Source organism: Phascolarctos cinereus, unplaced genomic scaffold, assembly GCF_003287225.1.
Source record: "Phascolarctos cinereus isolate Bilbo 61053 unplaced genomic scaffold, phaCin_HiC Scaffold_5;HRSCAF=322, whole genome shotgun sequence".
In the NCBI taxonomy this organism is placed as follows: domain Eukaryota; kingdom Metazoa; phylum Chordata; class Mammalia; order Diprotodontia; family Phascolarctidae; genus Phascolarctos; species Phascolarctos cinereus.
Genome location: NW_027555958.1, coordinates 465,327,355 through 465,348,845, shown reverse-complemented (window position 1 = coordinate 465,348,845; position 21,491 = coordinate 465,327,355). Strand labels below are relative to the sequence as shown.

Here is a 21,491-nt window from a genome sequence, read left to right as displayed (position 1 = left end):
CATGCAAAGGGTAGCTGAATAGTTGTTCAATATGTCATAGAGGGCATTCTTGTTCAGGTGAGGACTTCTAGAGATGCGGATTAGTACACTGATCAGCATCAGGAGATAGAAGCTATGCCCACCCAGCATTGTTTCAACTGCACATTATGTCCCAGTCCCGAATGCATCCTCTCCCTCTCCCTCCACCCCCAGCTGCTGGGGTTTCTCTTGTTTACCCTGAAATGGAGGGGGAAACATCTGGGAACAAAAAACATTGCAATGTTCTCTGATATCCCTGGGATCCTCTAAGAATGCCTCGGAGCAAGAAATATAAAAATCCCTCCTTCTCTCCTTAGCACATTGGCCCATCTAGGGCACTTTCCCACTTGAGCTATCGCCTTTTAACCTTCAAGAGGCCAGGTAGCATTGTGAACACAAGCCAGCTTTGCAGTCAGGAAGGCCCGGGGTTTAGGGTTGGCCTCAGACTCCTACTGGCTGTGCAACCTGGGCAGGCTACTTACCCTCTCAGTGGCCTCAACAACCCACTAAGATTTTTAAATTACAGAGAAGTCCTCAAGCTGAATTGATATGGGAGGTTCCACATCAGATGTTCCAGCTGGTGCTTAGACCCAAAGGATGAAAGATTTAGAGCTGTCATCGTGTCCAACCACCTCTCTTTACAGATGGGGAAACTGAGGCCCAGAAGAATTTCAGAACTTGCCCAAGGTCACACAGGTAGGTAGGTAGCATAGACAGTCAAGTCCTGGCTCCAAATCCAGCTGCTTTTCCACCATACTCTGCCCCAACAAAAAGAAGCAATAACTTTTGACAGCCTGGTAAGGAAGGCAAGGTCCATATTATCCTCCCCATTGAAAAGATGAAAGGATGGAGACCCTGAACCTTAAGTAATTTGCCCTCAGGTCAGTCAGTTCTAGATGATAGAATTAGAAGCAGGCCTCAGTCCTTCACACTTGTGACCCAGCGCTTCACCTATTCCTTCCCACTGCCTTGTGGCTCTGCCGCCATTTTGATGACCCGTGGCCCCTGGTCTTGGGAGTAGGCTGAGAAAGCCAGGACTCCTAGGGTGAGGGCAAGCATCCCCAGGATGCCTGCAGGCTGTTTTGTCTGTCTTGATGACAGCAAAGGAACGGCAGGAAGCCTCCCCTGCATGTGACAGAACCCACGGCTCTCCGAGAATCCCTTCCCCTAAACATTTCCTTATGGGGTTCCAAGTCCTCCATCGTCAACACTCCGCTGCTCACAACCATATGCGTGACCAGATTCCCTGCCAAGCCCCTTGTTTGCTGTTATACCGTGATAGTTGGGGCATGGTTGGAGATATCCCATATTTACCGATATTTAAATCACTGACAGTAAGAGTAATAATAAATGACTTTTCTAGGCTGCTCTATGGTTTGTAAAGCGCTTCTCATATCCATCTCATGTTTGCTTGGGTGGCACAGGGGATAGAGCACTGCACTTGGCATCAGGAAGACCTGAGTTTAAATCTGGCCTTAGACACTTACTAGCTGTGTGACCCTGGCAACTCACTTTGCTGCCATCTGCCTCAGTTTCTTTACTTGTAAAATGGGAATGATAACAATGCCCACCTCCTCGGGGTCTTTGTGATGACCGAGTTGGACAATATTTGTGAAGTGTTTTGCAGACCTTAAAAGTGTTATCCAAATGCTAGCTATACATTCCTTATTATCCCCATTTTACAGATGAGAAAATTGAGATTCAGAGGTGAAGTGATTCACACGTGGTCACATAGCTCCTCAGCATCAGAGGCACGATTTGAAACCAATGAATGAATAAATGCATAAAGCACCAAGCAAGTATTTACCATATTCCAGACGTTAGGTATATACACATAAAGATATTCATATATAGCATATACACATACATACCCATATACATATATTTCATACAGCCAAATGTTTTCAGATGCAAACCATTTCAGATTTGACACTTCCAGGTAAAAACCCATGTGAATAAAATAAAAATCTGCTCTGATTCAGTAACCAAGCCCAGATTTATAAGCTTGGAAAAGCACAGAGGGTGTGGATGAGGGTTAATACCAACAACCTGAATGTGACCAATAGCGCTTTACTATTCATCCAAGATCACAATCTTGCAAAAACATTCTCTAGCCTTCAATTATCTTTCTGATGATAAGGAGACAACTGCAGAACACGAGCTTATTTTTAAAATTCCCTTTCATTTCAGAGTAGTTCAAGAAATTTTCTCTGATTTAAATATCCATCTCAATTATTTCCAGGAAATTGGGCAAATCATGAGAGAGAGAGAGAGAAAGACAGAGACAGAGAGAGACAAAGAGACAGAGATAGACAGAGACAGAGGGAGACACAGAGAGACACACAGAGAGAGACAGACAGACAAACAGAGACAGAGAGACAGAGACAGAGACAGAGAGTGCTGGACCTGCTGCACTTTGCCCTTGGAAGGAAGAATGGGCAACAGCCCACATGTGAGGTTTGCATTTTAGGTTTCTTTCCTCTCTAAGGTAAGGACCTGTTATTATTCAAGAAATTGCCTGATAAAGGGAAAGAAGTCAGGGGCTCAGAAATCTTTCTCTGCTATTGGCAGGCAACAGTAGGAATACCTAATGATCCTAATTTAGTGACAGAAATAGAGTAAGGGAGCATGTTGGATCAGCCTCCTTGAGAGAGGTAGGGGTGCTCAGGGGTGCTCCAGTGGTCCCTTCCATTTTTGAAACATTCTTTACGCAAACCTTTCTATCCCCGAATCACCTTGGACAAGTCACTTAGCAGCCCTGTGCCTCAGTTTCCTCAACTATAAAATGAGGATAATAATAGCACCTTCCCCTCAGGGTGGTTATGGGATGAAATGAGACGATATTTGTGAAGGGCTTGGCAGAGTGCCTGGCACATCGTGGGCACTTAACAAATGCTTCTTTCCTTCCCTCCCTGCCCAAGGTCCCAAGACTTTGGCATGCACTTTTTGTTCATTTTCCCTCAGGAGCTCGGATGCTCCAAGGCCCCCTGAATGTTTTCTTTGCTCTTCTCATGCAGAAGGCCCCATTCTGGGGCAGCATGTTTGTTTGTTAATGTTGCAGATGTTTTGATTTGATCCATTCCCTAGAGCCGGTCAACGGCCCTGGTGTCAGCCGCTGCAGTATTAAGAGTGCTTTCTGCCTGGCCTTCCTGTGAGGTGATGCTGACTGTTTTCTAGTATCTGGAAAGTTCTTTTGTGGAGGAGGCATTAGTTTTGTTTTTGGTCCCGGGGGCAGAGACAGAAACAATGAGTGCAAGTTGCAAAGGGGCCAAACGAGGCTTGATGTTGAAAAAAAAATCTCCCAACATCACTGGGATGCCTTCCCCACTATCTCTTCCCCTGCTATCTTTTCATTCACCCTACCTTACATGAAGGACAAGGCCCTCCTCCTTGTCAGGGCAAATCTCTGTGCTGATGACTCTCCTATCTATTTGTCCAGCCCTGGCCTCCCTCTTGATCTCCAGTCTCACACCTCCAATTGTCTACTAGACATCTCTAACTGTATGTGCCATAGACATCTTAACTCAACAGGTCCAAAACCGAATTCATTATCTTTCCCTCAAACCCTCTCCTCTTCCTAACTTGCTCATTACTGTCAAGGCTGCTACCATCCCCCCAGACACTGAGGCTCACCTTGCAGATATCAACCTCAACTCCTACTGCAGAAGTCAGTCTTTGAGCTAAATCTTGAAGGAAACCAGGGATTCCAAAGATGGAGGTGAAGAGGGAGTAGACTTCAAGCATGGGAAATGGCCAGTGCAAAAGCCCAGCAGAGAGATGGGCATTGGGCTTAAGGGACAGAAAATAAGCCAGCATGGCTAGGTCATAGAGTATGGGGGTGGGAGAGCACGTGTGAGAAAACCAGAAAGGTCTTTCTGGGCATTACTTGAAGAGCTGGCAGGTGTGATTGCTGAGTCACTGTCAGTCATTTTTGAAATATCATGAAGAATAGGAAAGAGACTGCTGTGAGACTGAAGAAGGGCAGGTGTTGTCCTGATTTATGATGAAAGGGTGTGCAGGAATAAATTCCCTTTGAAATTCTCTTTATCACACTAATGTACTGTTGGTGGAGTTGTGAACTGATCCAACTATTCTGGAGAGCAATTTGGAACTATGCCCAAAGGGTTATAAAACTGTGCATACCTTTTGACCGAGCAATAGCACTTCTAGGTCTGTATCCTAAAGAGATCATAAAAAATGGAAAAGGGCCCACATGTACAAAAATGTTTATAGTAGCTCTTTTTTTGTGGGGCAAATAACTTGAAGCTGAGGGGATGCCCATCAAGTTGGGCTATATGAATGTAATGGAATACTATCGTGCTATAAGAAATGATGAGCAGGGGGCAGCTAGGTGGCACAGTGGATAGAGCACCGACCCTGAAGTCAGGAGGACCTGAGTTCAAATCCAGCCTCAGACCAAACACTTGACACTTCCTAGCTGTGTGACCCTGGGCAAGTCACTTAACCCCAATTGCCTTAAAAAAAACAACAACAGAAAAAGAAAAAGAAAAAAAAGAAATGATGAGCAGGCAGATTTCAGAAAAACTTGGAAAGACTTACATGAACTGATGCTGAGTGAAGTAAGCAGAACCAGAAGAACACTACACAGTAACAGCAATACTGTGCAGTGATCAACTATTTTAGACTTAGCTCTACTCAGCAATGCAAGGATCTAAGACAATCCCAAAAGACTCAGGGTAGAAAATTCTCTCCACATCCAGAGGGAGAACTATGGAGTCTAAATGCAGACGGAAGCAGACTATTTTCACTTTTTGTTTCTTTTTGTCTTTTTTTGTGATTTTCCCCTTTTGTTCTGATTCTTCTTTCACAACATGACTACAGTGGAAATATGTTTGAGGTGATTGTACATGTATAACCTGTATCAGATTAATTGCCATCCTGGGGAGAGGGGAGGGGAGAGGAACTCAAAATCTTACAAAAGTGAATGTTGAAAACTATCTTTGCATGTAATTGGGAAAAATACTATTAAATGGAAAAATGAATTTAAAAAATTAAGGAGAGAAATAAAATATCAAGCTTTTCTCATAATAAAAAAGAAACAAAGAAAAAGAAATTCCTTTATTATCTAATGTATGTGTTCCTATCCCTTCAAGAGGTCTGTGGATAAATTTCAGGGTGTCTGTGAACTTGGATGGGAAAATGCATCTTTATTTCAATATAATTGATTTACTAAGTATTACTATGTATTTTATTTTATACATTTAGAAACTATTATTCTGACAAAGGACCCAAAGGCTTTAACAGGCTTTTAAAAGGGTTTATGATGCCAAAAACATGAAGATCTCCTGATTATGTTGCCTTTCCCTCCAGTTTTTTCTGAACAGCACATTGCATATATAACTGGCCTCTCAGCACACCCATGGAAAAGGTGGAAAGACTTGGAGAAGGGACCTAAAGTGCCAGGGGTCAGTGATCCACACCCCTAATTAAACCCATTTCTTTAAACTTGGGGGTTATGGGGCCTTTTAGGAAAAAGAACTTAGAAAGAAGGCAACCTGGATGATGAGGGAAGGCATCGCAAGCAGAGAGAAGCCCCCAAGATACACTCAGGAACAGCTGCTGAAAGATAAGCCAGGACAACTCGCAGGAGGTTTAGGACTGATGTTGTTACCCTTTTCACCTAAAGACACTTGGCCCCTTTCTAATTATCAGACAAAGGAGCCAGCTGTGTGAGCTTATTTGTTCCTTACCTGTCATTTAGATTATAGTTATCAATTAAAAAATATTCTACTAGTCAGCAGAAAGCCTAAATATATTATATATATATAATATATTATAGGTGGTGTTCACTTACCAAGATGAAAAGAAAAGAATATGCATGCCTTGATTCAGAGAATCAAAATGGTCCAGATGTGAAGATGGCTGGATGGAGGAGGGGAGTGGAGAAGAGCAGAGCCATCAGGGCAATGTGGAATGACTGCTGTTGGGCTGTTATAACCATGACCTAGCAATCTGAAACCCACATTCTTCTAGCATAAAAAGTGTGAGTTGATAATAACCCCAATTTTGCCTTTTTTTCTTTTTTGGTGAGGCAATTGGGGTTAAGTGACTTGCCCAGGGTCACACAGCTAGTAAGTGTCAAGTGTCTGAAGACAGATTTGAGCCCAGGTCCTCCTGACTCCAAGGCTGGAGCTGTATCTACTGTACCATCTAGCTGCCCCTAATAACCCCAATTTTGGAGCAAGCAAAGAACAGGCATTTTTCTTCTTACAGACAAACATTTAGTGTCACGAAGGGAGGGTGAGTGAGTTTATTGGAAAGAGAAAGCTAAGTCCTTGAAGGATAGTAGGGCTGCTAGGGAGTCCCCCCTAAAGCAAAAGGGGTAGTGGAGCAAGTTGTCCAAGTCATCTGGCTCAGGAAATGATCGAAATTGCAGCAATCCTTGCTCAGCATTGCCATCTAGTGGTCTTGATAGAAAAGTTGGATAGCTTAGGGTCAAATATAGACCCTATGGGCACTCCATTAGAGAATTCCCTATAGGTCAACATTTATCCATTAATGACTACTTTTCCCCCATCTTTCTTCTTCTTTGGGGGGGGGGAAGTGGCGAGGCAATTGGGGTTAAGTGACTTCCCCAGAGTCACGCAGCTAGTGTTATGTGTCTGAGGCTGGATTTGAACTCAGGTCCTCCCGACTCCAACACGCTCTATTCATTGTGCCCAGTCTTTCAACCTCTTCCAAATCCACCAGACCACTCCATTTTGCCCAGAAGACTAGTATAAGAAATGATCAGTTGCTTTGCTAAAGTTTGGGTATACACTGTCTGTGATATTCTCCCAATACATTAGTCTATTAATGCTGACAAGTAAGAAATCAAGGTAGTCTGTCATGACCTAGTCTTGATGAAGCAATATTGGCTATTCATGATTATTACTTCTCTTTCTAAATGATCAGAAATGCTCCATTTAATTCTACATCCTAAACTTTTTTCAAAGAATTATTTTATCATTATCTTACAGTTGAGATTTCATTTTCAAAAATCTATTAAAATTGTTCTTCCGAAACTCATCAATGACCTCATAACTACCAAGATAAAAGACATTTTTTTTTCAAAATCAGTCCTCCTTCTTGACTTGTCTGCTATTTCTGATGTTATCAACATTTCCCTCCTGTGTGAAGCTCTCGCTCTCTCTCTCTCTCTCTCTCTCTCTCTCTCTCTCTCTCTCTCTCTCTCTCTCTGTTTCTCTCTCTGTCTCTCTCTGTTGACCACAGAGGTACCAGAATCTCTTCATTTTCCCCTTCACATTTCCTCTGTTGACTCTTTTTCCTCTTCAGGATACATTCATATGTTTTCTCTTTGGCCCTCTTCTCTCCTACTGACTCGCCCTTGAAACTTACTCATCTCCTTATCTTTGATCATCACTTAAATCCTTTCCTGGTCAAATTACCTTCAATCTACTGTCTCTCTATATATTTTGTACATACCTATTTATTTGTATGTTGTTTCCTCCATTAAAATGTAAGCTCCTTGGGAGTTTTTGTCTTTCTTGGAATTCCTAGTGCTCAATATGTCTCCCAAATATAAATGTCCTTTTATGCCTCATCTTCTAAAATCCAGACCCACTTCTCCAAATGTCTCAAAAGACTATCTCACCAACCAAACACTTCATCTCCTTGCCAAGAAAAGGGACATGGCAGCCAAGCCAAGAGTACCAATGGTTTAGGGCATGAGCTTAACTTGCAAAATCTTATGAAGGATGATATTGGGAAATGATGAGAAATGTTGCCTTATAAAATGGCAAAAAAGGTGAGTGGAGGATTCGTTTATATATATATATATATATATATATATATATATACATATATATAATATAAGTTTATATAGTTTATAGAAATCTTGATATGAATCCCATTTAAGGCAGATTGAAATAAGAATATTTAAAGATCAAGTTGTAAGGAGAGCTAAAAATACAAAAGAAATAGAATAGTTCTAACAACATATGTAAAAAAAGACTTATTCATCAGTGAAGTGAGCTGCTACATTTGGAGCCAACATCTTGGCCCTTGTGTGCTGCTGCATGAGTGGAAATGAGAATAAAGAAGCAAAAGTGAGGGGAGAAATTAGACCAAGCCAAGGATACAAAGAGGAAAGCCATGCTGACAAAATTTTGAGGACCTTGACAGAATAATTCTTGAAGTATCAAAAAGAGGAGAGGAAAGTGAATAATTCAAAAATCATGAAAAGAAATACTAGTGAAAAAAAGGAAAGTAAGGAGACATCAGAGATAATTTTGGTGATCAACTATGGGTCCATATACTTATTTTCTATCAACATAAATTCTTTATGAGAATGACCCACAAACTACAGGTTTTGAAGGAAGGCCACGTGGCGCAATAGAAAGAATGCTGGACCTTGGTTTGGGACATCAGCTACTAACTTCCTGCACGACCTTAGGCAAATCACTGTACTACTCTATGCCTCAGTTTCCTCATCTGTGAAATGAAGAGATTGGACTAGCTGCCCTCTGAGGTTCCTGCCAGCTCTAGATCAGTGATTCTTGGTGAAAACATGGGAATGCTACTGGGTAGCTCAGTGGATAAAGCATTGGATTTGGGGGTCAGGAAGACATGAGTTCAAATGTGACTTCACACAAGTTATTTAATCTCTCTGCTTCAGGGTTGTTGTGTAAGGATAGACAAAGATATTTGTAAAACACTTTGAAAATTTTAAATTGTTATCTAAATGCTAGCTATGATTATTAAAACATAGGTTTTCTACAACAGACTGCATTTTCACAATCACACAGTGAAAACGGACAGAAAACAAGAGATTGCACTGTATTTCCTATATACCGGTTTTTCTTTTAAGCAAAGCCCTGAAGACCCTTCTCCAACAAGGTCTCGCCCATGTGTGTTTCCATCATATAAAATTTCCTCAATCAAGGAAACAATGGAGATAACTTTGTTTGATGATCACATGCTTATCGATATTTAGGGAAATGTGTAGTCATTAAAAGGTTTGCAACTGTCCTGTAGAATGTTCAATTCAGAGTCCAAATGGAAAGTGTATTTCCTATAAAAGACAAAGTCCTCCGGAAGCTCTGGGATACAAGCGAAATTATACTAATAGCATCGAACCCCAGAATATCACATGAGACCTGTAACTATTTGAAAGAATTTGTATAACTATTCCGAAGAGTCTCCCACATATATAGGGAAAACCAAGTGGATGAAGAATGCCAGTTTCCAAGAATATGGTATGTGGTTCAATCCAGAGCCTACTGAGCTACTTCATCAATATATACAGCTTGGGCAGACACTGTCAAACAAGAGTGAGCTAGGTCTAGACATTATGAGGAGGATAAGAATAGGCTGAATTGCATTAAGGAAATTACATTGCCTTTTCAAGGCTCCCCAGCTTAGCCCTGAAACAAAAACCTAATTTTTAATGTCAGTCTTCTTCCACTGATGGCATATGTCACATATCTCTAAATCACAAAATATCACAATATTTGAAGAATCAGTTAGTTAGTCATTAAGTCTTTCTTAAGCACCTACTGTGTGCCAGGCACTGTGGTAAGAAAGGCAAAAGACAACTCCTGCCCTCAAGGAGCTTGCAGTCGTTAATGGAGAAAACAACGTGCAAACAACCATGTACAATCGAGCTAACTATGGGACAAATTATTGTTGGTGTTCATCCCTCATTCGTGAAGAGGATCAGTGACATCGCAAGGGTAATGTCTTGCCTTGTGAGTGAATTGCAGTTAAGTGAGGTGGAGCTGCACAAAGTCATTAGCCTCCCTCTGTTTTTCAGAGTCACTGGAGTCCAGTGGTGAGACATAAGTCAAGAGGATGGGTGACGGCTCAAAGAGACAAATTGGAGATGATTAAGAGAGGAAAAGCTCTGGAACAAAGGGAGGTCAGGAAAGGATTCTCCTAGAAGATTGCAGGTGACCCCAAAGGGCAGAGTTGTACGGTGAGCATAAGCAGGCTGCAACACATTAATAACAATAACACAAGAAGTGGTATCCAAGTTATCAACCAGGAGAAAGGATAGAAAAATGACATGGGCATCTCCAATAGGAGTCAAGTGTAACCAGTAGGCCCCCATGACCCCTCAAGTTCAGGGGGAGGATGGAATCAGGGGTGTGGGTCAACACCTGCTGGCAGATCAAGTCCTGCCTTCAAGTCTTGCTGTGTAGAATGATATTGATGTAGGATTTGGGGAGGTGTGAGGATGGACTGATTTGTGCAAGAGTCCTAGTTACAGAGGAAGAGAAGGATTTTCATTTCTAAATAAGAAGCCCCACATTCCTGGGAGAAATAGAAATTTGATCTGTTTTGCAAACTTCGTAAATGAAAATCCTAGAACCACTGACAAATTACCAAATACCTGTCTTTTGGAGAGTGTGGCTTCCTCCAAGACGGAAATCTTAGAGGGGAACTATATTGTAATAACATGGGATGATGGATAGTTAGGGGAAAAAAGATTCATTCTTGACTTTGGAATACAATGTGGAGGAAACATTCGAATGTAGGTGTCTTGGCTATCTCGGATCAGAGAGCTTCGAGCTTCGAAGTAAAAAATGGACTTTTTTTTGAATGAACATTTTTTCACCCTGTGTGTGTTGGCAGGGGGGAACAGAGGAGGAGGGCTGGACAGCTGTCCGGTTTCCTCAGGTGTGGTGCTCACCTAGAGTGGGCACTCAACAAATGTTTGTTCACCTGCTCTTGCCTCCTAATCTGCACGGAAGACAGAGGCTAGGACTCCTCACACTGGCGCTGCCTACCAGGCTCCAGTTATCTCTTAGCTGGAGTCTGGCCACTCTACCCACGGACATCCATGGCTTCTTTCAAGACTCCCTGAGGGCATTTCTGCCTTTCGATCCTCAGCACCTAGCATAGTCCCTGGCATGCAGCAGATGATGAGCAAATCAGCCCTTGTTGAGTGATTATTTCATTCTCTAGCACATACTACCTTATCAAACTCATGTATACGTGGCTCATTCTTCCCCAACAACACCAGAAGATTGGAAGCTCTATGCAGGTAGGGACTGTTTCATGATATCTTCATTTTCCCGGCACCAAGCACAGTCATTGGCATATAGAAGAAGCCTTTTCAAAGTTTCACAAATTAAATTGACTCTATTCTTTTGCCTTTTTCTATATTTTTGTCTTTCTTGCTTATACTTTCCCTCCAAGGGGGTAGTAATTAAATATTTATATCGTCATGATTTCTGTTCTTTTTTGGATAAGGACATTGTCAAGGAGTTCTGAATGTCAGAATGTAAGGATCTCAAAGTGATGGACTGTGTCTTCTGTCTTACAGACTTTCTTTACTCCTACCCTCCTCTCAGCCCAGTGACCCTTCCATAAGAAGTACTCAGCAAACACTCATGGAATTATAGTGAATCAATAGGCTCAAGCAGGGCCTTAATCATGCCCCTGATAACTGGAAAAGCCAAAGGAAAGGGGGAAAGTTGGATATTTAGTCCACCCTCCCCACCCCACAGAGGACGCAGGATAAGGCAAGATCACCTGACCTGGAATTTTGAAACAGTTGGCTGTTTGTGACGTTGCAATTCCAGACCATGTCTTGTAGTATTCATCAAAGGAAATTCCTTTAATGTTTCTGAAAAGAAAAATAAAAGTTAAATCAGATAATGATCAACTTGCAAATGTCAAATTTCATACTGGCTTAGCACACAGAGGCCCCAGAACCAGAACTCATCAGAAAACCTTCCAGGGGAGTGTAGAAATGTCCTAAGTGGGACATCACTTCATTATAATAACTGATCGAGGCCATGCTGTGGGCTTCGAGTCAGGAAGACCAGTGTTCAGGAAAAAATGAAACAGTCTGCACCCTCAGGGAGTAATATTCTATTGGGGGAGACAACATGTAGGTACAGCTAAGTAAATAAAATCAATCACAGAAGGAACAGAAAGCACCGGCAGCTGAATTGGGAAGGTGGGAGAGGGGGAGATGGAGATAGATCGGGGTTAATGGTAGCCTTTGTGCTGAGCCTTGAAGGACACAAGGCAGAGATGAGAAGGGAACACATTCCAACAAAGAAAAAGCTTGTGGAAAAGCACTGAGATGTTAGAACAACAGGGAGGCAGGTTTGGCTCCCGGGAGACATAAGGCAAGAAAATACTGAAGCCAGCCCTTCCTGGGGGCACCAGAGAACACAATACAGAGGCAATAGCAGCCGAGCCACACCTGGACCAAAGAGGAGGAGTGGGTCATCAATAAGGAACATAGCAGACATGGGAGACGGTTTGTGTTAAGGCAGGAAATGCCTTTTTGAGCTCAGAGAGCAGCTAAGACGTTGTCCAGTTAGCCCAGAACACAGTGCTCGTGAAAGATCATAGCTCCAGAGCTGGAAGGGGCCTCTGAGGCCATCTAGCCCAACCCCCTCACTTTACAAATGAGGAAACTGATTTGCCCAAGGTAAACAAAAGAGGTGGGATTTGAACCCAGGTCTTCTGACTCAAGAGGTAGGGCCCTTCCCCATGTACCATGAGTAATATGAAATGAGTCTGAAAACAGGTTGAAGAAATATTGTGAAAGGCCTTCAGTATCCAGCTGGGAAGGTTGTACTTCTTGCTGAAGGCAATAGGGAGCCACTGAAAGCTCTTGAGCAGAAGAATAACAAGTGGCAGCTCATCAGGGTGGATTGGATGGAAATTAATGCAAGTGTCCTTTCACTCAAGGGCCAAAGGGCCATTTCCAGGTACATCCTAATGGTGGCTCCTCTGGGCTGTGCGCTGGATTCAGGGCAGGCTTAAGTGCCTTCTGACTGCCAAATTCTGTGACTTTCTCATTTGCATTGAAGGGTCAGAAGGAATTTTTGTTAGCACCAAGTGTGAAATGTCTCTAATACTTCTTAAAAGTACAAATTAATTTTTTTAAAAATGAGATTCTACAAAGACATCTTCACTCCTATGATCACATTCAAGTGGAGACTGAAAACTGGCCAGACTAGATTTATCCTGATTGTTCGAGTTGCCGTAATGTGGGGGGAGCTTCACATGACCCCACCGTGCAGGTAACTCAGAAGAATTGGCCAACAAAATATTTCTGCAGTTGGCAATGGGGGAGCTGACATGGAAGGCGTATTCTGTCTCCTACATGAAAAAGTTTGAGATTTGCTATCACAGATCATGTGGCCGCTAACAATGACCTGGAGAGGAAAGAAACTGTCAACACACCATCTCATGAAACTAATAACTATGTGGACAGAGAGAGAGAGACAGACTGACACACACACACACACACACACACACACAGAGACGGAGGCAGAGAGACAGAGACAGACAAAGAGACAAAGAAAGAGAATGAGAGAGAGAGAGAGAGAGAGAGAGAGAGAGAGAGAGTGTGTGTGTGTGTGTGTGTGTGTGTGTGTGTGTGTGTGTTTGCCATCTTCAAGTACAATGAGCTCCATTGTCTTTTGTCTGTTTAAAAGAAACCCATGACCTTCTACATCCCTTAGGGTCTTTCCTGTTGAATTTCAAACTATCTGGCTTCAGAGTTTCTTTTTTTCTGAACTATTAAAAGTTTCCTCTTGAAAGGTAGAACTGAAAGAATGCATAGTATACACAAAGCAATGATTTTTAAAGATTTTTTTCTTTAAAAAGACACTCATAAAGTTATTTCTGAAAGTGATCTGTGAAAATAATGAAAGCTGCTCAGTTGAATTCTTTTTCTCTAAATCGACTGTATATACATCCTGTAGGAACACTGGGAATAAAAAGAAATAAAAGTTGATTTGTTATTTCCACCAATCATCGGTTTCTATTTAGTGCTTATGACATTCCTAGCACAGTGCTATTCACTCTGAGTATTTTAAATGCTAGCATCCATAGATCACTTTAAGGTTTGCAAAGTGCTTTTACATATTATCTCATCTGATCCTCAAAACAACCATATGAGGTAGGTTCTGTCATTATCTCCACTTTGCCAATGAGGAAACTGAGGCTGAGAGAGGGCAAATGACTTGGCCAGGGTTACACTGGGAGTTTGTGGCTAAGGCAGGGTTTGAGTTCAGGGCTTCCTGATTCCAGTCCCGCACTTTGCCCACTATGACACCTTGATGTACCATGATGTGGAAAAAGAAGCAAGCATAAGCTAGTCTTTGATGAACAAGATGAGGAGGTGTGTATGAACTGTAATCTGGGAGGAATGCCTACATCAATGCACTGAAGTAACATTTTCATCATCCTTCATCTTCATCATCATCTTCATTATTGTTACGAAATGGGATTGGACCATGTGATGGAGGGGGGAGGGGGAGGAGGAGAGAATCAAGCCAATTTGGAGATGACCATACTGGAGTGATGGGCTTCTGATGAGAAGTTACAGGAAATTAAGGTACATAGGCAGAGTGGGACCAGGTGGCTTCGAAGATTCTGCATAGGAATTTAGACTCACAAGCAACATTTATGTATTCATGGTTCCTGACCTCTCCAAATCATCTGACACTGTTGTGCACCCCTTCCTTCTTGTTTCCTTCTTCTTTGGCTTCTGAGACAATGGAACCTCCTGGTTCTCTTCTACTTTTCTGACCACTCTTTCTCTTTCTTCCTTTGATGACTCCTCATCCCCTTATCAGAGGTCGATGTTCTTCCAGGTTATGCATCCTTTGTTCCTTTCTCTTTCGTCACTATCCTCTGTGTTTGCAATCTCACTGCCCCTCATGGTTTCAATGGAGATGAATGGAGAATTCTAAATCCCAATCTCCTTCCTGAGTTCTAGACAAACGCCTCCAACTGCCCACAGGACATCTCTTCTTCAATCCCACAAAACCCCCAACTCAACCTTTTAGACCATAAGGCATGGAGAAGAAGTAAAAGATGTCTTGTGTCTAATTAGTGTCAAAAATGGAAAGTCAAGAAATGGCAGATCCAGATTTTGTCAGGAGTCCTTTCAGATTACAGCTCAGGACAATAGCTGGTTGTATTTGGCATAGATGGAAAACCGTTCAGTTCGAATTAGATACGCCTAAGTAAGTAGGCTAGACAAGTGAGAAAAAAGGTGGAAAAAAGCAGGAAAAGGTGGGAAAACCCACTATACTAACAAAGCAATGAGCACCACCCTGGAAACAAAGCTATAGACAATAGGAAGTCATGGCAAATGGGTAGTTTGTTGTAGCAATTAATAGCAAGAGCTTCATAGACCTGGATATTTTGGCTTTAGTCAACATGAAGGACCAGAGGAATGTGTCAGTGGTCTTCAGGGACTGTGCTTTATGTTCCTTCCAATGTCAAGGCATCAGACACAGAAAGACGTTAGGGTTGTGGAAGAAATGCCAGCTTTGATTACCCATCCTCTGTTGGTGATCTTTGAAAAAACCATGGAGAAAAAAATTGTCAAAAGCCTAGGGTGCTCAAAAATCACTGTGGTTTTCACAGGACAAAAGAGATGGATTCTTCAAGCTATAGACCATAGGTTTGACTTCTATTCCTGGAAAAATTCTAGAACACACCATAAAGTTAATGATTTCTGAGAACTTATACAGGAAGGGAATGACCGCTGGGAGTCAGCATGGGCTTAAAGTCCCATCCAAACTGTGTCCAAAGGGCTATAAAAATGTGCATACCCTTTGACCCAGGATTAGCACTTCTAGGGCTGTATCCCAAAGAGATCATACAAATGTGAAAAGGACCCACATGTACAAAAATATTTATAGCAGCTCTTTCTGTGGTGGCAAAGAATTGGAAATTGAGAGGATGTCCATCAACTGGGGAATGGCTGGACAAGTTGTGGTGTATGAATGTAATGGAATACTATTGTGCTATAAGAAATGATGAGCAGATAGGCTTCAGAAAATCTAGAAAGACTTGAATAGACTGTTGCTCAGTGAAGTGAGCAGAACCAGTAGAACGTTGTACACAGTAACAGCCACGTTGTGCAATGACTAACTTTGATAGACTTAGCTCTTCTCAGGAATGCAAGGATCTAAGACATCTCCAAAAGTCTCATGATGGAAAATGCTATCCACACCCAGAGGAAGAACTATGGAGTCTGAATACAGATTGAAGCATATAAAAAAAAATCCCATCCAAATAATCACATAGAACCTTTGGACAGTGGTACTAGTCTGCTAGATCAGGGGAATGGTGAGTAAATAGCATACTGAGATTTTCACAAGTCCATTTAGGAAGTCATCATGTTATCATGGCGGACAAAGAGGAGAGCTTTGGGGGTAACCTGGGGCTCTATCTTGGGCCTCTTCATTCTCTATGCTGTTTCTTTCTGTTGAAAACTCATCAGTCCTCCTGGATTCAACTAAGTATCTCCGTAGAAATGACTTCCAAATCTACATAGACTGTTCTCATCTCTCTCCTGAGCTTCAATCCAATTTCTTCAACTTCCTGCTGGCCACCTCTACTTGGGTATCCCATAGGAAGGACTTGGGGTTTCATTTGTCCAGGGAATTCCTAGGTAAAGAAACTCTCTGGACCAATGTAGATGGCACTGAATCTGCAATTTAGGAGAGGGTTTCCCAAAGCCCTGAGAAATAAAGTGACTTGTTCTTGGTTACACAGCTAGTTAGTCAGGTGTTAGAGGCTGGGCTTGAACCAAGGTTTTCTGGGAGAAAGCAAGAGAGAGACACAGAGAGACAAGCAGAGAGACAGAGACACAGAGATAGGGAGTCATCAACAATGAGGTCTAAGCTGGTCTTTTAGCATCAAAGCCTTGCTCATTCCAACTAGACTTTTTACTGACTTGGACCTTAGGAGGAGAGGACTGACAGAAGTTGTCTTAAACAAGATTCAACATGGAGACCTGAAAGGGGTCACTCTGTAGGAATGTTTGGGCCCAATGAGTGGAACAGCAGATTTGTGATTCAATGAAGAGTGGGCATTTCAACAACACTATGAGCTTCTCAGAGCTCATTACATAGTTTATTTCACTTGTCCCTCATGACCTTCTGGGGCCTACTACAGGTAGGATTATATCTACTCTTCAAATATTTCAGACAAGGGTTTAAAGTGTCTACTGTGTCCCAACAATTGTGCTGGGCTCAGGAGATACCAAGACAAAAATTTAAAAAGTAGGTCCTGCTCTCAAGGAGCTTACATTCTATTTAGAGCATACAGAATGTTTATAGATAAATAGTAACATGAAATGGGGGTGGTACAGGAAGAGGACAGAGGAAATTAGATATTTTAGGGTCAGTAGAGCTGATAACATTTCTGAGGAAGCTCAAATGGAGATAGTGGCAAGAACTCTGGGTCCAGAGTTGGAAGATCTGGGTTCCAATCCTGCCTCTGTTGTTTGTTATGCGTGTGACTTTGGGCAAGTCCCCATGTCTAGAAGCCTCTCCCTCCTCATCTCCACACCCTGGTTTCCTTCAGATCTCAGCTTAAATCTATCCTTTTCCCTTACTGATAGCACCTTTCCCCTATTGATTACCCCAGTTTGTCTCGTCTGTAGTGTGTATGTAATTGTGTGCTATCTCCCCATTAGACTAGGAGTTCCTTGAGAGCCTCTCTTTGTATCCCCAGAGCTGAACACAAGTGCCTGACACATAGCAGGTGCTTAAAAATGTTTATTGACTGATTGACAGACCTTAGATAATTAAAAAGGTTTGGGATCCCCTTTTCTAGTCTTGGGGGTGGGGAATTACCACTCATTGTAGGACAGGAGAACAGAAGTCATTCTTAACAAATTAAACAATTTAATTTGTCCCTAAGAAAATAGAAATCCATCAATTATTTTATGGATAACTATAAACACTACAGTTGTTTTTTGATGGTACTTGAAATTTCACCAGTGTCAAGAACACTTAGAGAGGTATTTCCCTACCAATGGACATCGACAGAGGGCACCTCATCTACAGCTGAATTCTGGGAGTGTTGGCAGGGGCAATGAGATGTCCTGCCCAAGGTCACAGAGCCAGTGTGAGTCAGGGACAGGACTGGAACCCGGCTCTTCCTGGTGTTGAGGCTGGGTCTCCAGCTACGACACCACACTTTCTTTATGAATACCATTATGTCAACAATAACAACAGAAATGATTACTTTTTAGGCATTTCTTCTTCTACTTGAAACGGCTTGAAACTGACCACAGCATTCTCTTCAGGAACAGTCTCCTCTGAAAGAAAAATGTGGAAATTTTGGTTCAACAATTAGTGAGCTGGGGAAGATACTGAACCATTTACCATTCAAGGTTATAAATGGTGGAAGAATATCTTCATGTGACCTATGTATTAGTGAATCCTCAACATATTTGGGAAAAAGAGCTAAATAAAGGCCTTTGGCATCCTGGATAAACCTTCTGTGGATGCTCAGTGGGAGGTTAGGTCCAGAATGAATAACAGCAAGGTTTGTGTGTTAAATTTGCACCTAAAGAGCTGGTTGAGTCTCGATACACACTGACCATGTGGCCCTGGGGAAATCCTTTTACCTCTTACTCCCCCAACTCTCTAAGCCTCTAAATGTCGGAACATTTGCTGATCTTCCTTGGTGGAGGAAGTTTCCTAATGGAAGAGTTCCCCAGCTCTCTCCCTCCCCCAAATAAAAGGAACAAGAATCAAGCAGAATGAAAAATATATTGGATGGTCTATAGTGGACTTCAATGTAGACATATTTGTGAGATCACAGATTCTTTGGAGGACTGAAGCAGGGAGAGAAAAGAGGTGTGAGATTTGAACCCAAGTCTTCTTGAGTTCAGGTCAGTTCTCTGTTCACTACATTGGTGACCTCCAAAGTGAAGTCTGTGGACTGACCCCAGAAAGTGCACGATCAGCCGCTTGGATGGTGGGAAGAAGAAGAAGAAGAAGAAGAAGAAGAAGAAGAAGAAGAAGAAGAAGAAGAAGAAGAAGAAGAGAAGAAGAAGAAGAAGAAGAAGAAGAAGAAGAAGAAGAAGAGAAGAAGAAGAGGAGGAGGAGGAGGAGGAGGAGGAGGAGGAAGGAGAAGGAGGAGAAGGAGAAGGAGGAGAAGGAGAAGGAGAAGATGAAGAAGAAGGAGAAGATGAAGAAGAAGGAGAAGATGAAGAAGAAGGAGAAGATGAAGAAGAAGGAGAAGATGAAGAAGAAGGAGAAGATGAAGAAGAAGAAGATGATGATGATGGTGAGTAGCATTTATATGGCACTTTAAGGTTTGCAAAGTGCTTTACTTAATGCATATCCCACCATCCCAGCAATACTCAGATTTATATCTAGCCTTATACATGATCACACAGCCCCTCATCCTAGAATGCTTCTCCACTTAGACCACAACTTTTTCTTTTTTTTTTAGTTTTATTTAGTATTTTGTTTTTTCCCAGTTACATGTAAAAACAATTTTTAACATTCATTTTTAAAACTTTGAGTTCCTAGACCAGTCCTTCTGCTGAGCAAGCTTGCAACCTCCCTACATTAAAGCCCAACTGTCCCTCAGGTCGGTTATAACCTGGCTTTTCCCCAGGGTCCTACAATAGGCAATGAGCAGAGACCACTGGGAAAGCCTCTGCCCCAGCCTTCTCAGCATAAGCACCTGTTGCCCCATATCACCTCATGCCTGTGAATGGTGCTGCTCAGAAGCTGGGCTCTGTACCAATAAGTAAGAGCCCTGAGCCTCCCTTCCTTTTTTCTTTTGGGTGAGACATAGTGATCCCAGCTGAAGGAGTAGATATGGAGGAGTGGTCATCTGAAGAACAGATCTCATTCCGCCATCTTTCCCTTCAAATGTTCCCCTCTTCCCAAATTTCTGTATTTCTCTCCAGAGCACCTCCATCTTTTCAGGCATCCAAGTTTGCCCCCTCAGTGTCATCCTCAGTTTCTCCCTTTCTTGCACCCCACCTGTCCAATCAGTTGCCACATCTGGATGTCTCATCTACATCCCATTCTCAATATCCCCACAGGCACCACTGTGGTTCAGGTCCTCATCCCCTCTCTAGTCTGTCCCTTAATGCAATCCAATGTCCACCCAATTGCCAAAATGATTTCTCAATGGTGCCAGCCTAATCATGTCACTTCTCGACTCAGGAAACTCAGTGGTTTCCCCAGTGATTCTAGGATTATATATTATTTCATATTTGCTCCATCCTTTTTCATTTCTATTTTTGTCTAATTCTATATTGTACTACTTATTAGCATGTAACGCATGTATCATTTGATTAATTTAATTGAATTCAACTGATGATAATGTGGTTAGTTATGCAGGTTGGGTAAAAGTTAAGTCTGGTGGCCTGCTGTTGTCTCAAACCTTTGTTGATTCCACAAGCTATCAATTAGAACAAAGCAAAATAAGCCTTTAGTAAATGTGAAAGGCGGTGAGAATGGAGGCCAAATGTGGGTCATACCCTTTTATGCGCTGGTGCTAGTGGGTGCTGCACACCTTCCGAGAAGGGATGGGACAATGGACGGAGGCAATGAGGGATGGTTTCTTGGAGGTGGGACTGGAGCTGAGCCCCGAAGACTATGCAGGTTTTAAATAAGTAGAGAAGCTAGACAGAGAGAGAGAGAGGTCTGGAAAATGGCACACAGTGTCGGCATGTGGTGCGTTTGAGAAAGGAGGGGGAGCCCACTGGGCAGGAGTGTAAATCTGAATAAGGGAAGCTTGAATCACAGAAAAGCCCAGTATCCTAGAATCTCAGAGTTGGAAGTGACCTCAGAGGCCGTTGAGCTGATCCTAACACATTGTTGAAAAAGAGCTCCTATCACCCTCTACAATCTACTGGATAAGAGGTGGTCCTGCCAGTGCTCCAAGAGCTCCCACAAGAGGGGGGAGCCAATGTTTCCAAGTCAGCCCATTTCATCTGGGATACATTTTTCTGTACATCAAACCTACATGTCCATCTTTTTGAACAAAGTTGAATGGATACAAAGGGTCGCTGCTATGGAAAACTTTGGTGCTAGGCAGAAGGGTCTGGTCTTCATTTTCTAGGCGTGGAGAGTCAACATGAAATTTACAAGGAAGAGGAAGGAAAGCAACTGACCAATCGGCATGTACCAAGGGCCTGGGGGATGCACAAATGAAAGTGAGACAGCTGTGGCCTTCAACAAGGGGCACAAAGTGTATCTCCACATAGGTAAATACTAAATAAATATGAGGGGCTTGGGGGGCATAGTAAGTCATTACCCCATGAGGGGGTACCTCAATGGACAGAACACCAGGCCTGGAGGTAGGAAGACTTGAGTTCAAATCCAGTCTCAGATACTTAATATGTGTGACCCTGGGCAAGTCACTTAACCTTGTTTGCCTCAGTTTCCTCATCTGTAAAATGAACTGGAGAAGGAAATGGCAAACCACTCCAGTATCTTTGCCAAGAAAACTCCAAATGGGTCATGGGCAGTTGGATGTGGTTGAAATGACTGAGCAACAAGGAAGTCACTAGCAGTTTGGGGGCCCCAGAAAGATTTCCTATAGGTGGTGATGCCAGAACTGGACCTTGAAAGAAACCAGGGTTTCTAAGAAGTAGATAAAGTACCGGATCTAGAAGGGGTCAGAAGATCTGAGTTCAAATCTGCCACTTGGACAAGTGACCAGGTCTCTCTGGGCATCGGGTTGTTCATATGAACAAT

General features: G+C 42.5%; 1 protein-coding gene across 1 annotated transcript in view; it reads right to left on the bottom strand.

The window, feature by feature from the left end:
* UBE2U (ubiquitin conjugating enzyme E2 U) overlaps positions 1-21,491 on the bottom strand; it is a 70,384-nt gene that overhangs the window by 29,988 nt on the left and 18,905 nt on the right. The window contains exons 6-7 of the mRNA XM_020993169.2: positions 18,007-18,079; positions 11,523-11,611 (exon numbers count right to left, since the gene is read on the bottom strand). Coding sequence (XP_020848828.1) covers positions 11,523-11,611; positions 18,007-18,079 — 162 coding nt within the window. The remainder of the gene's footprint in view (positions 1-11,522; positions 11,612-18,006; positions 18,080-21,491) is intronic.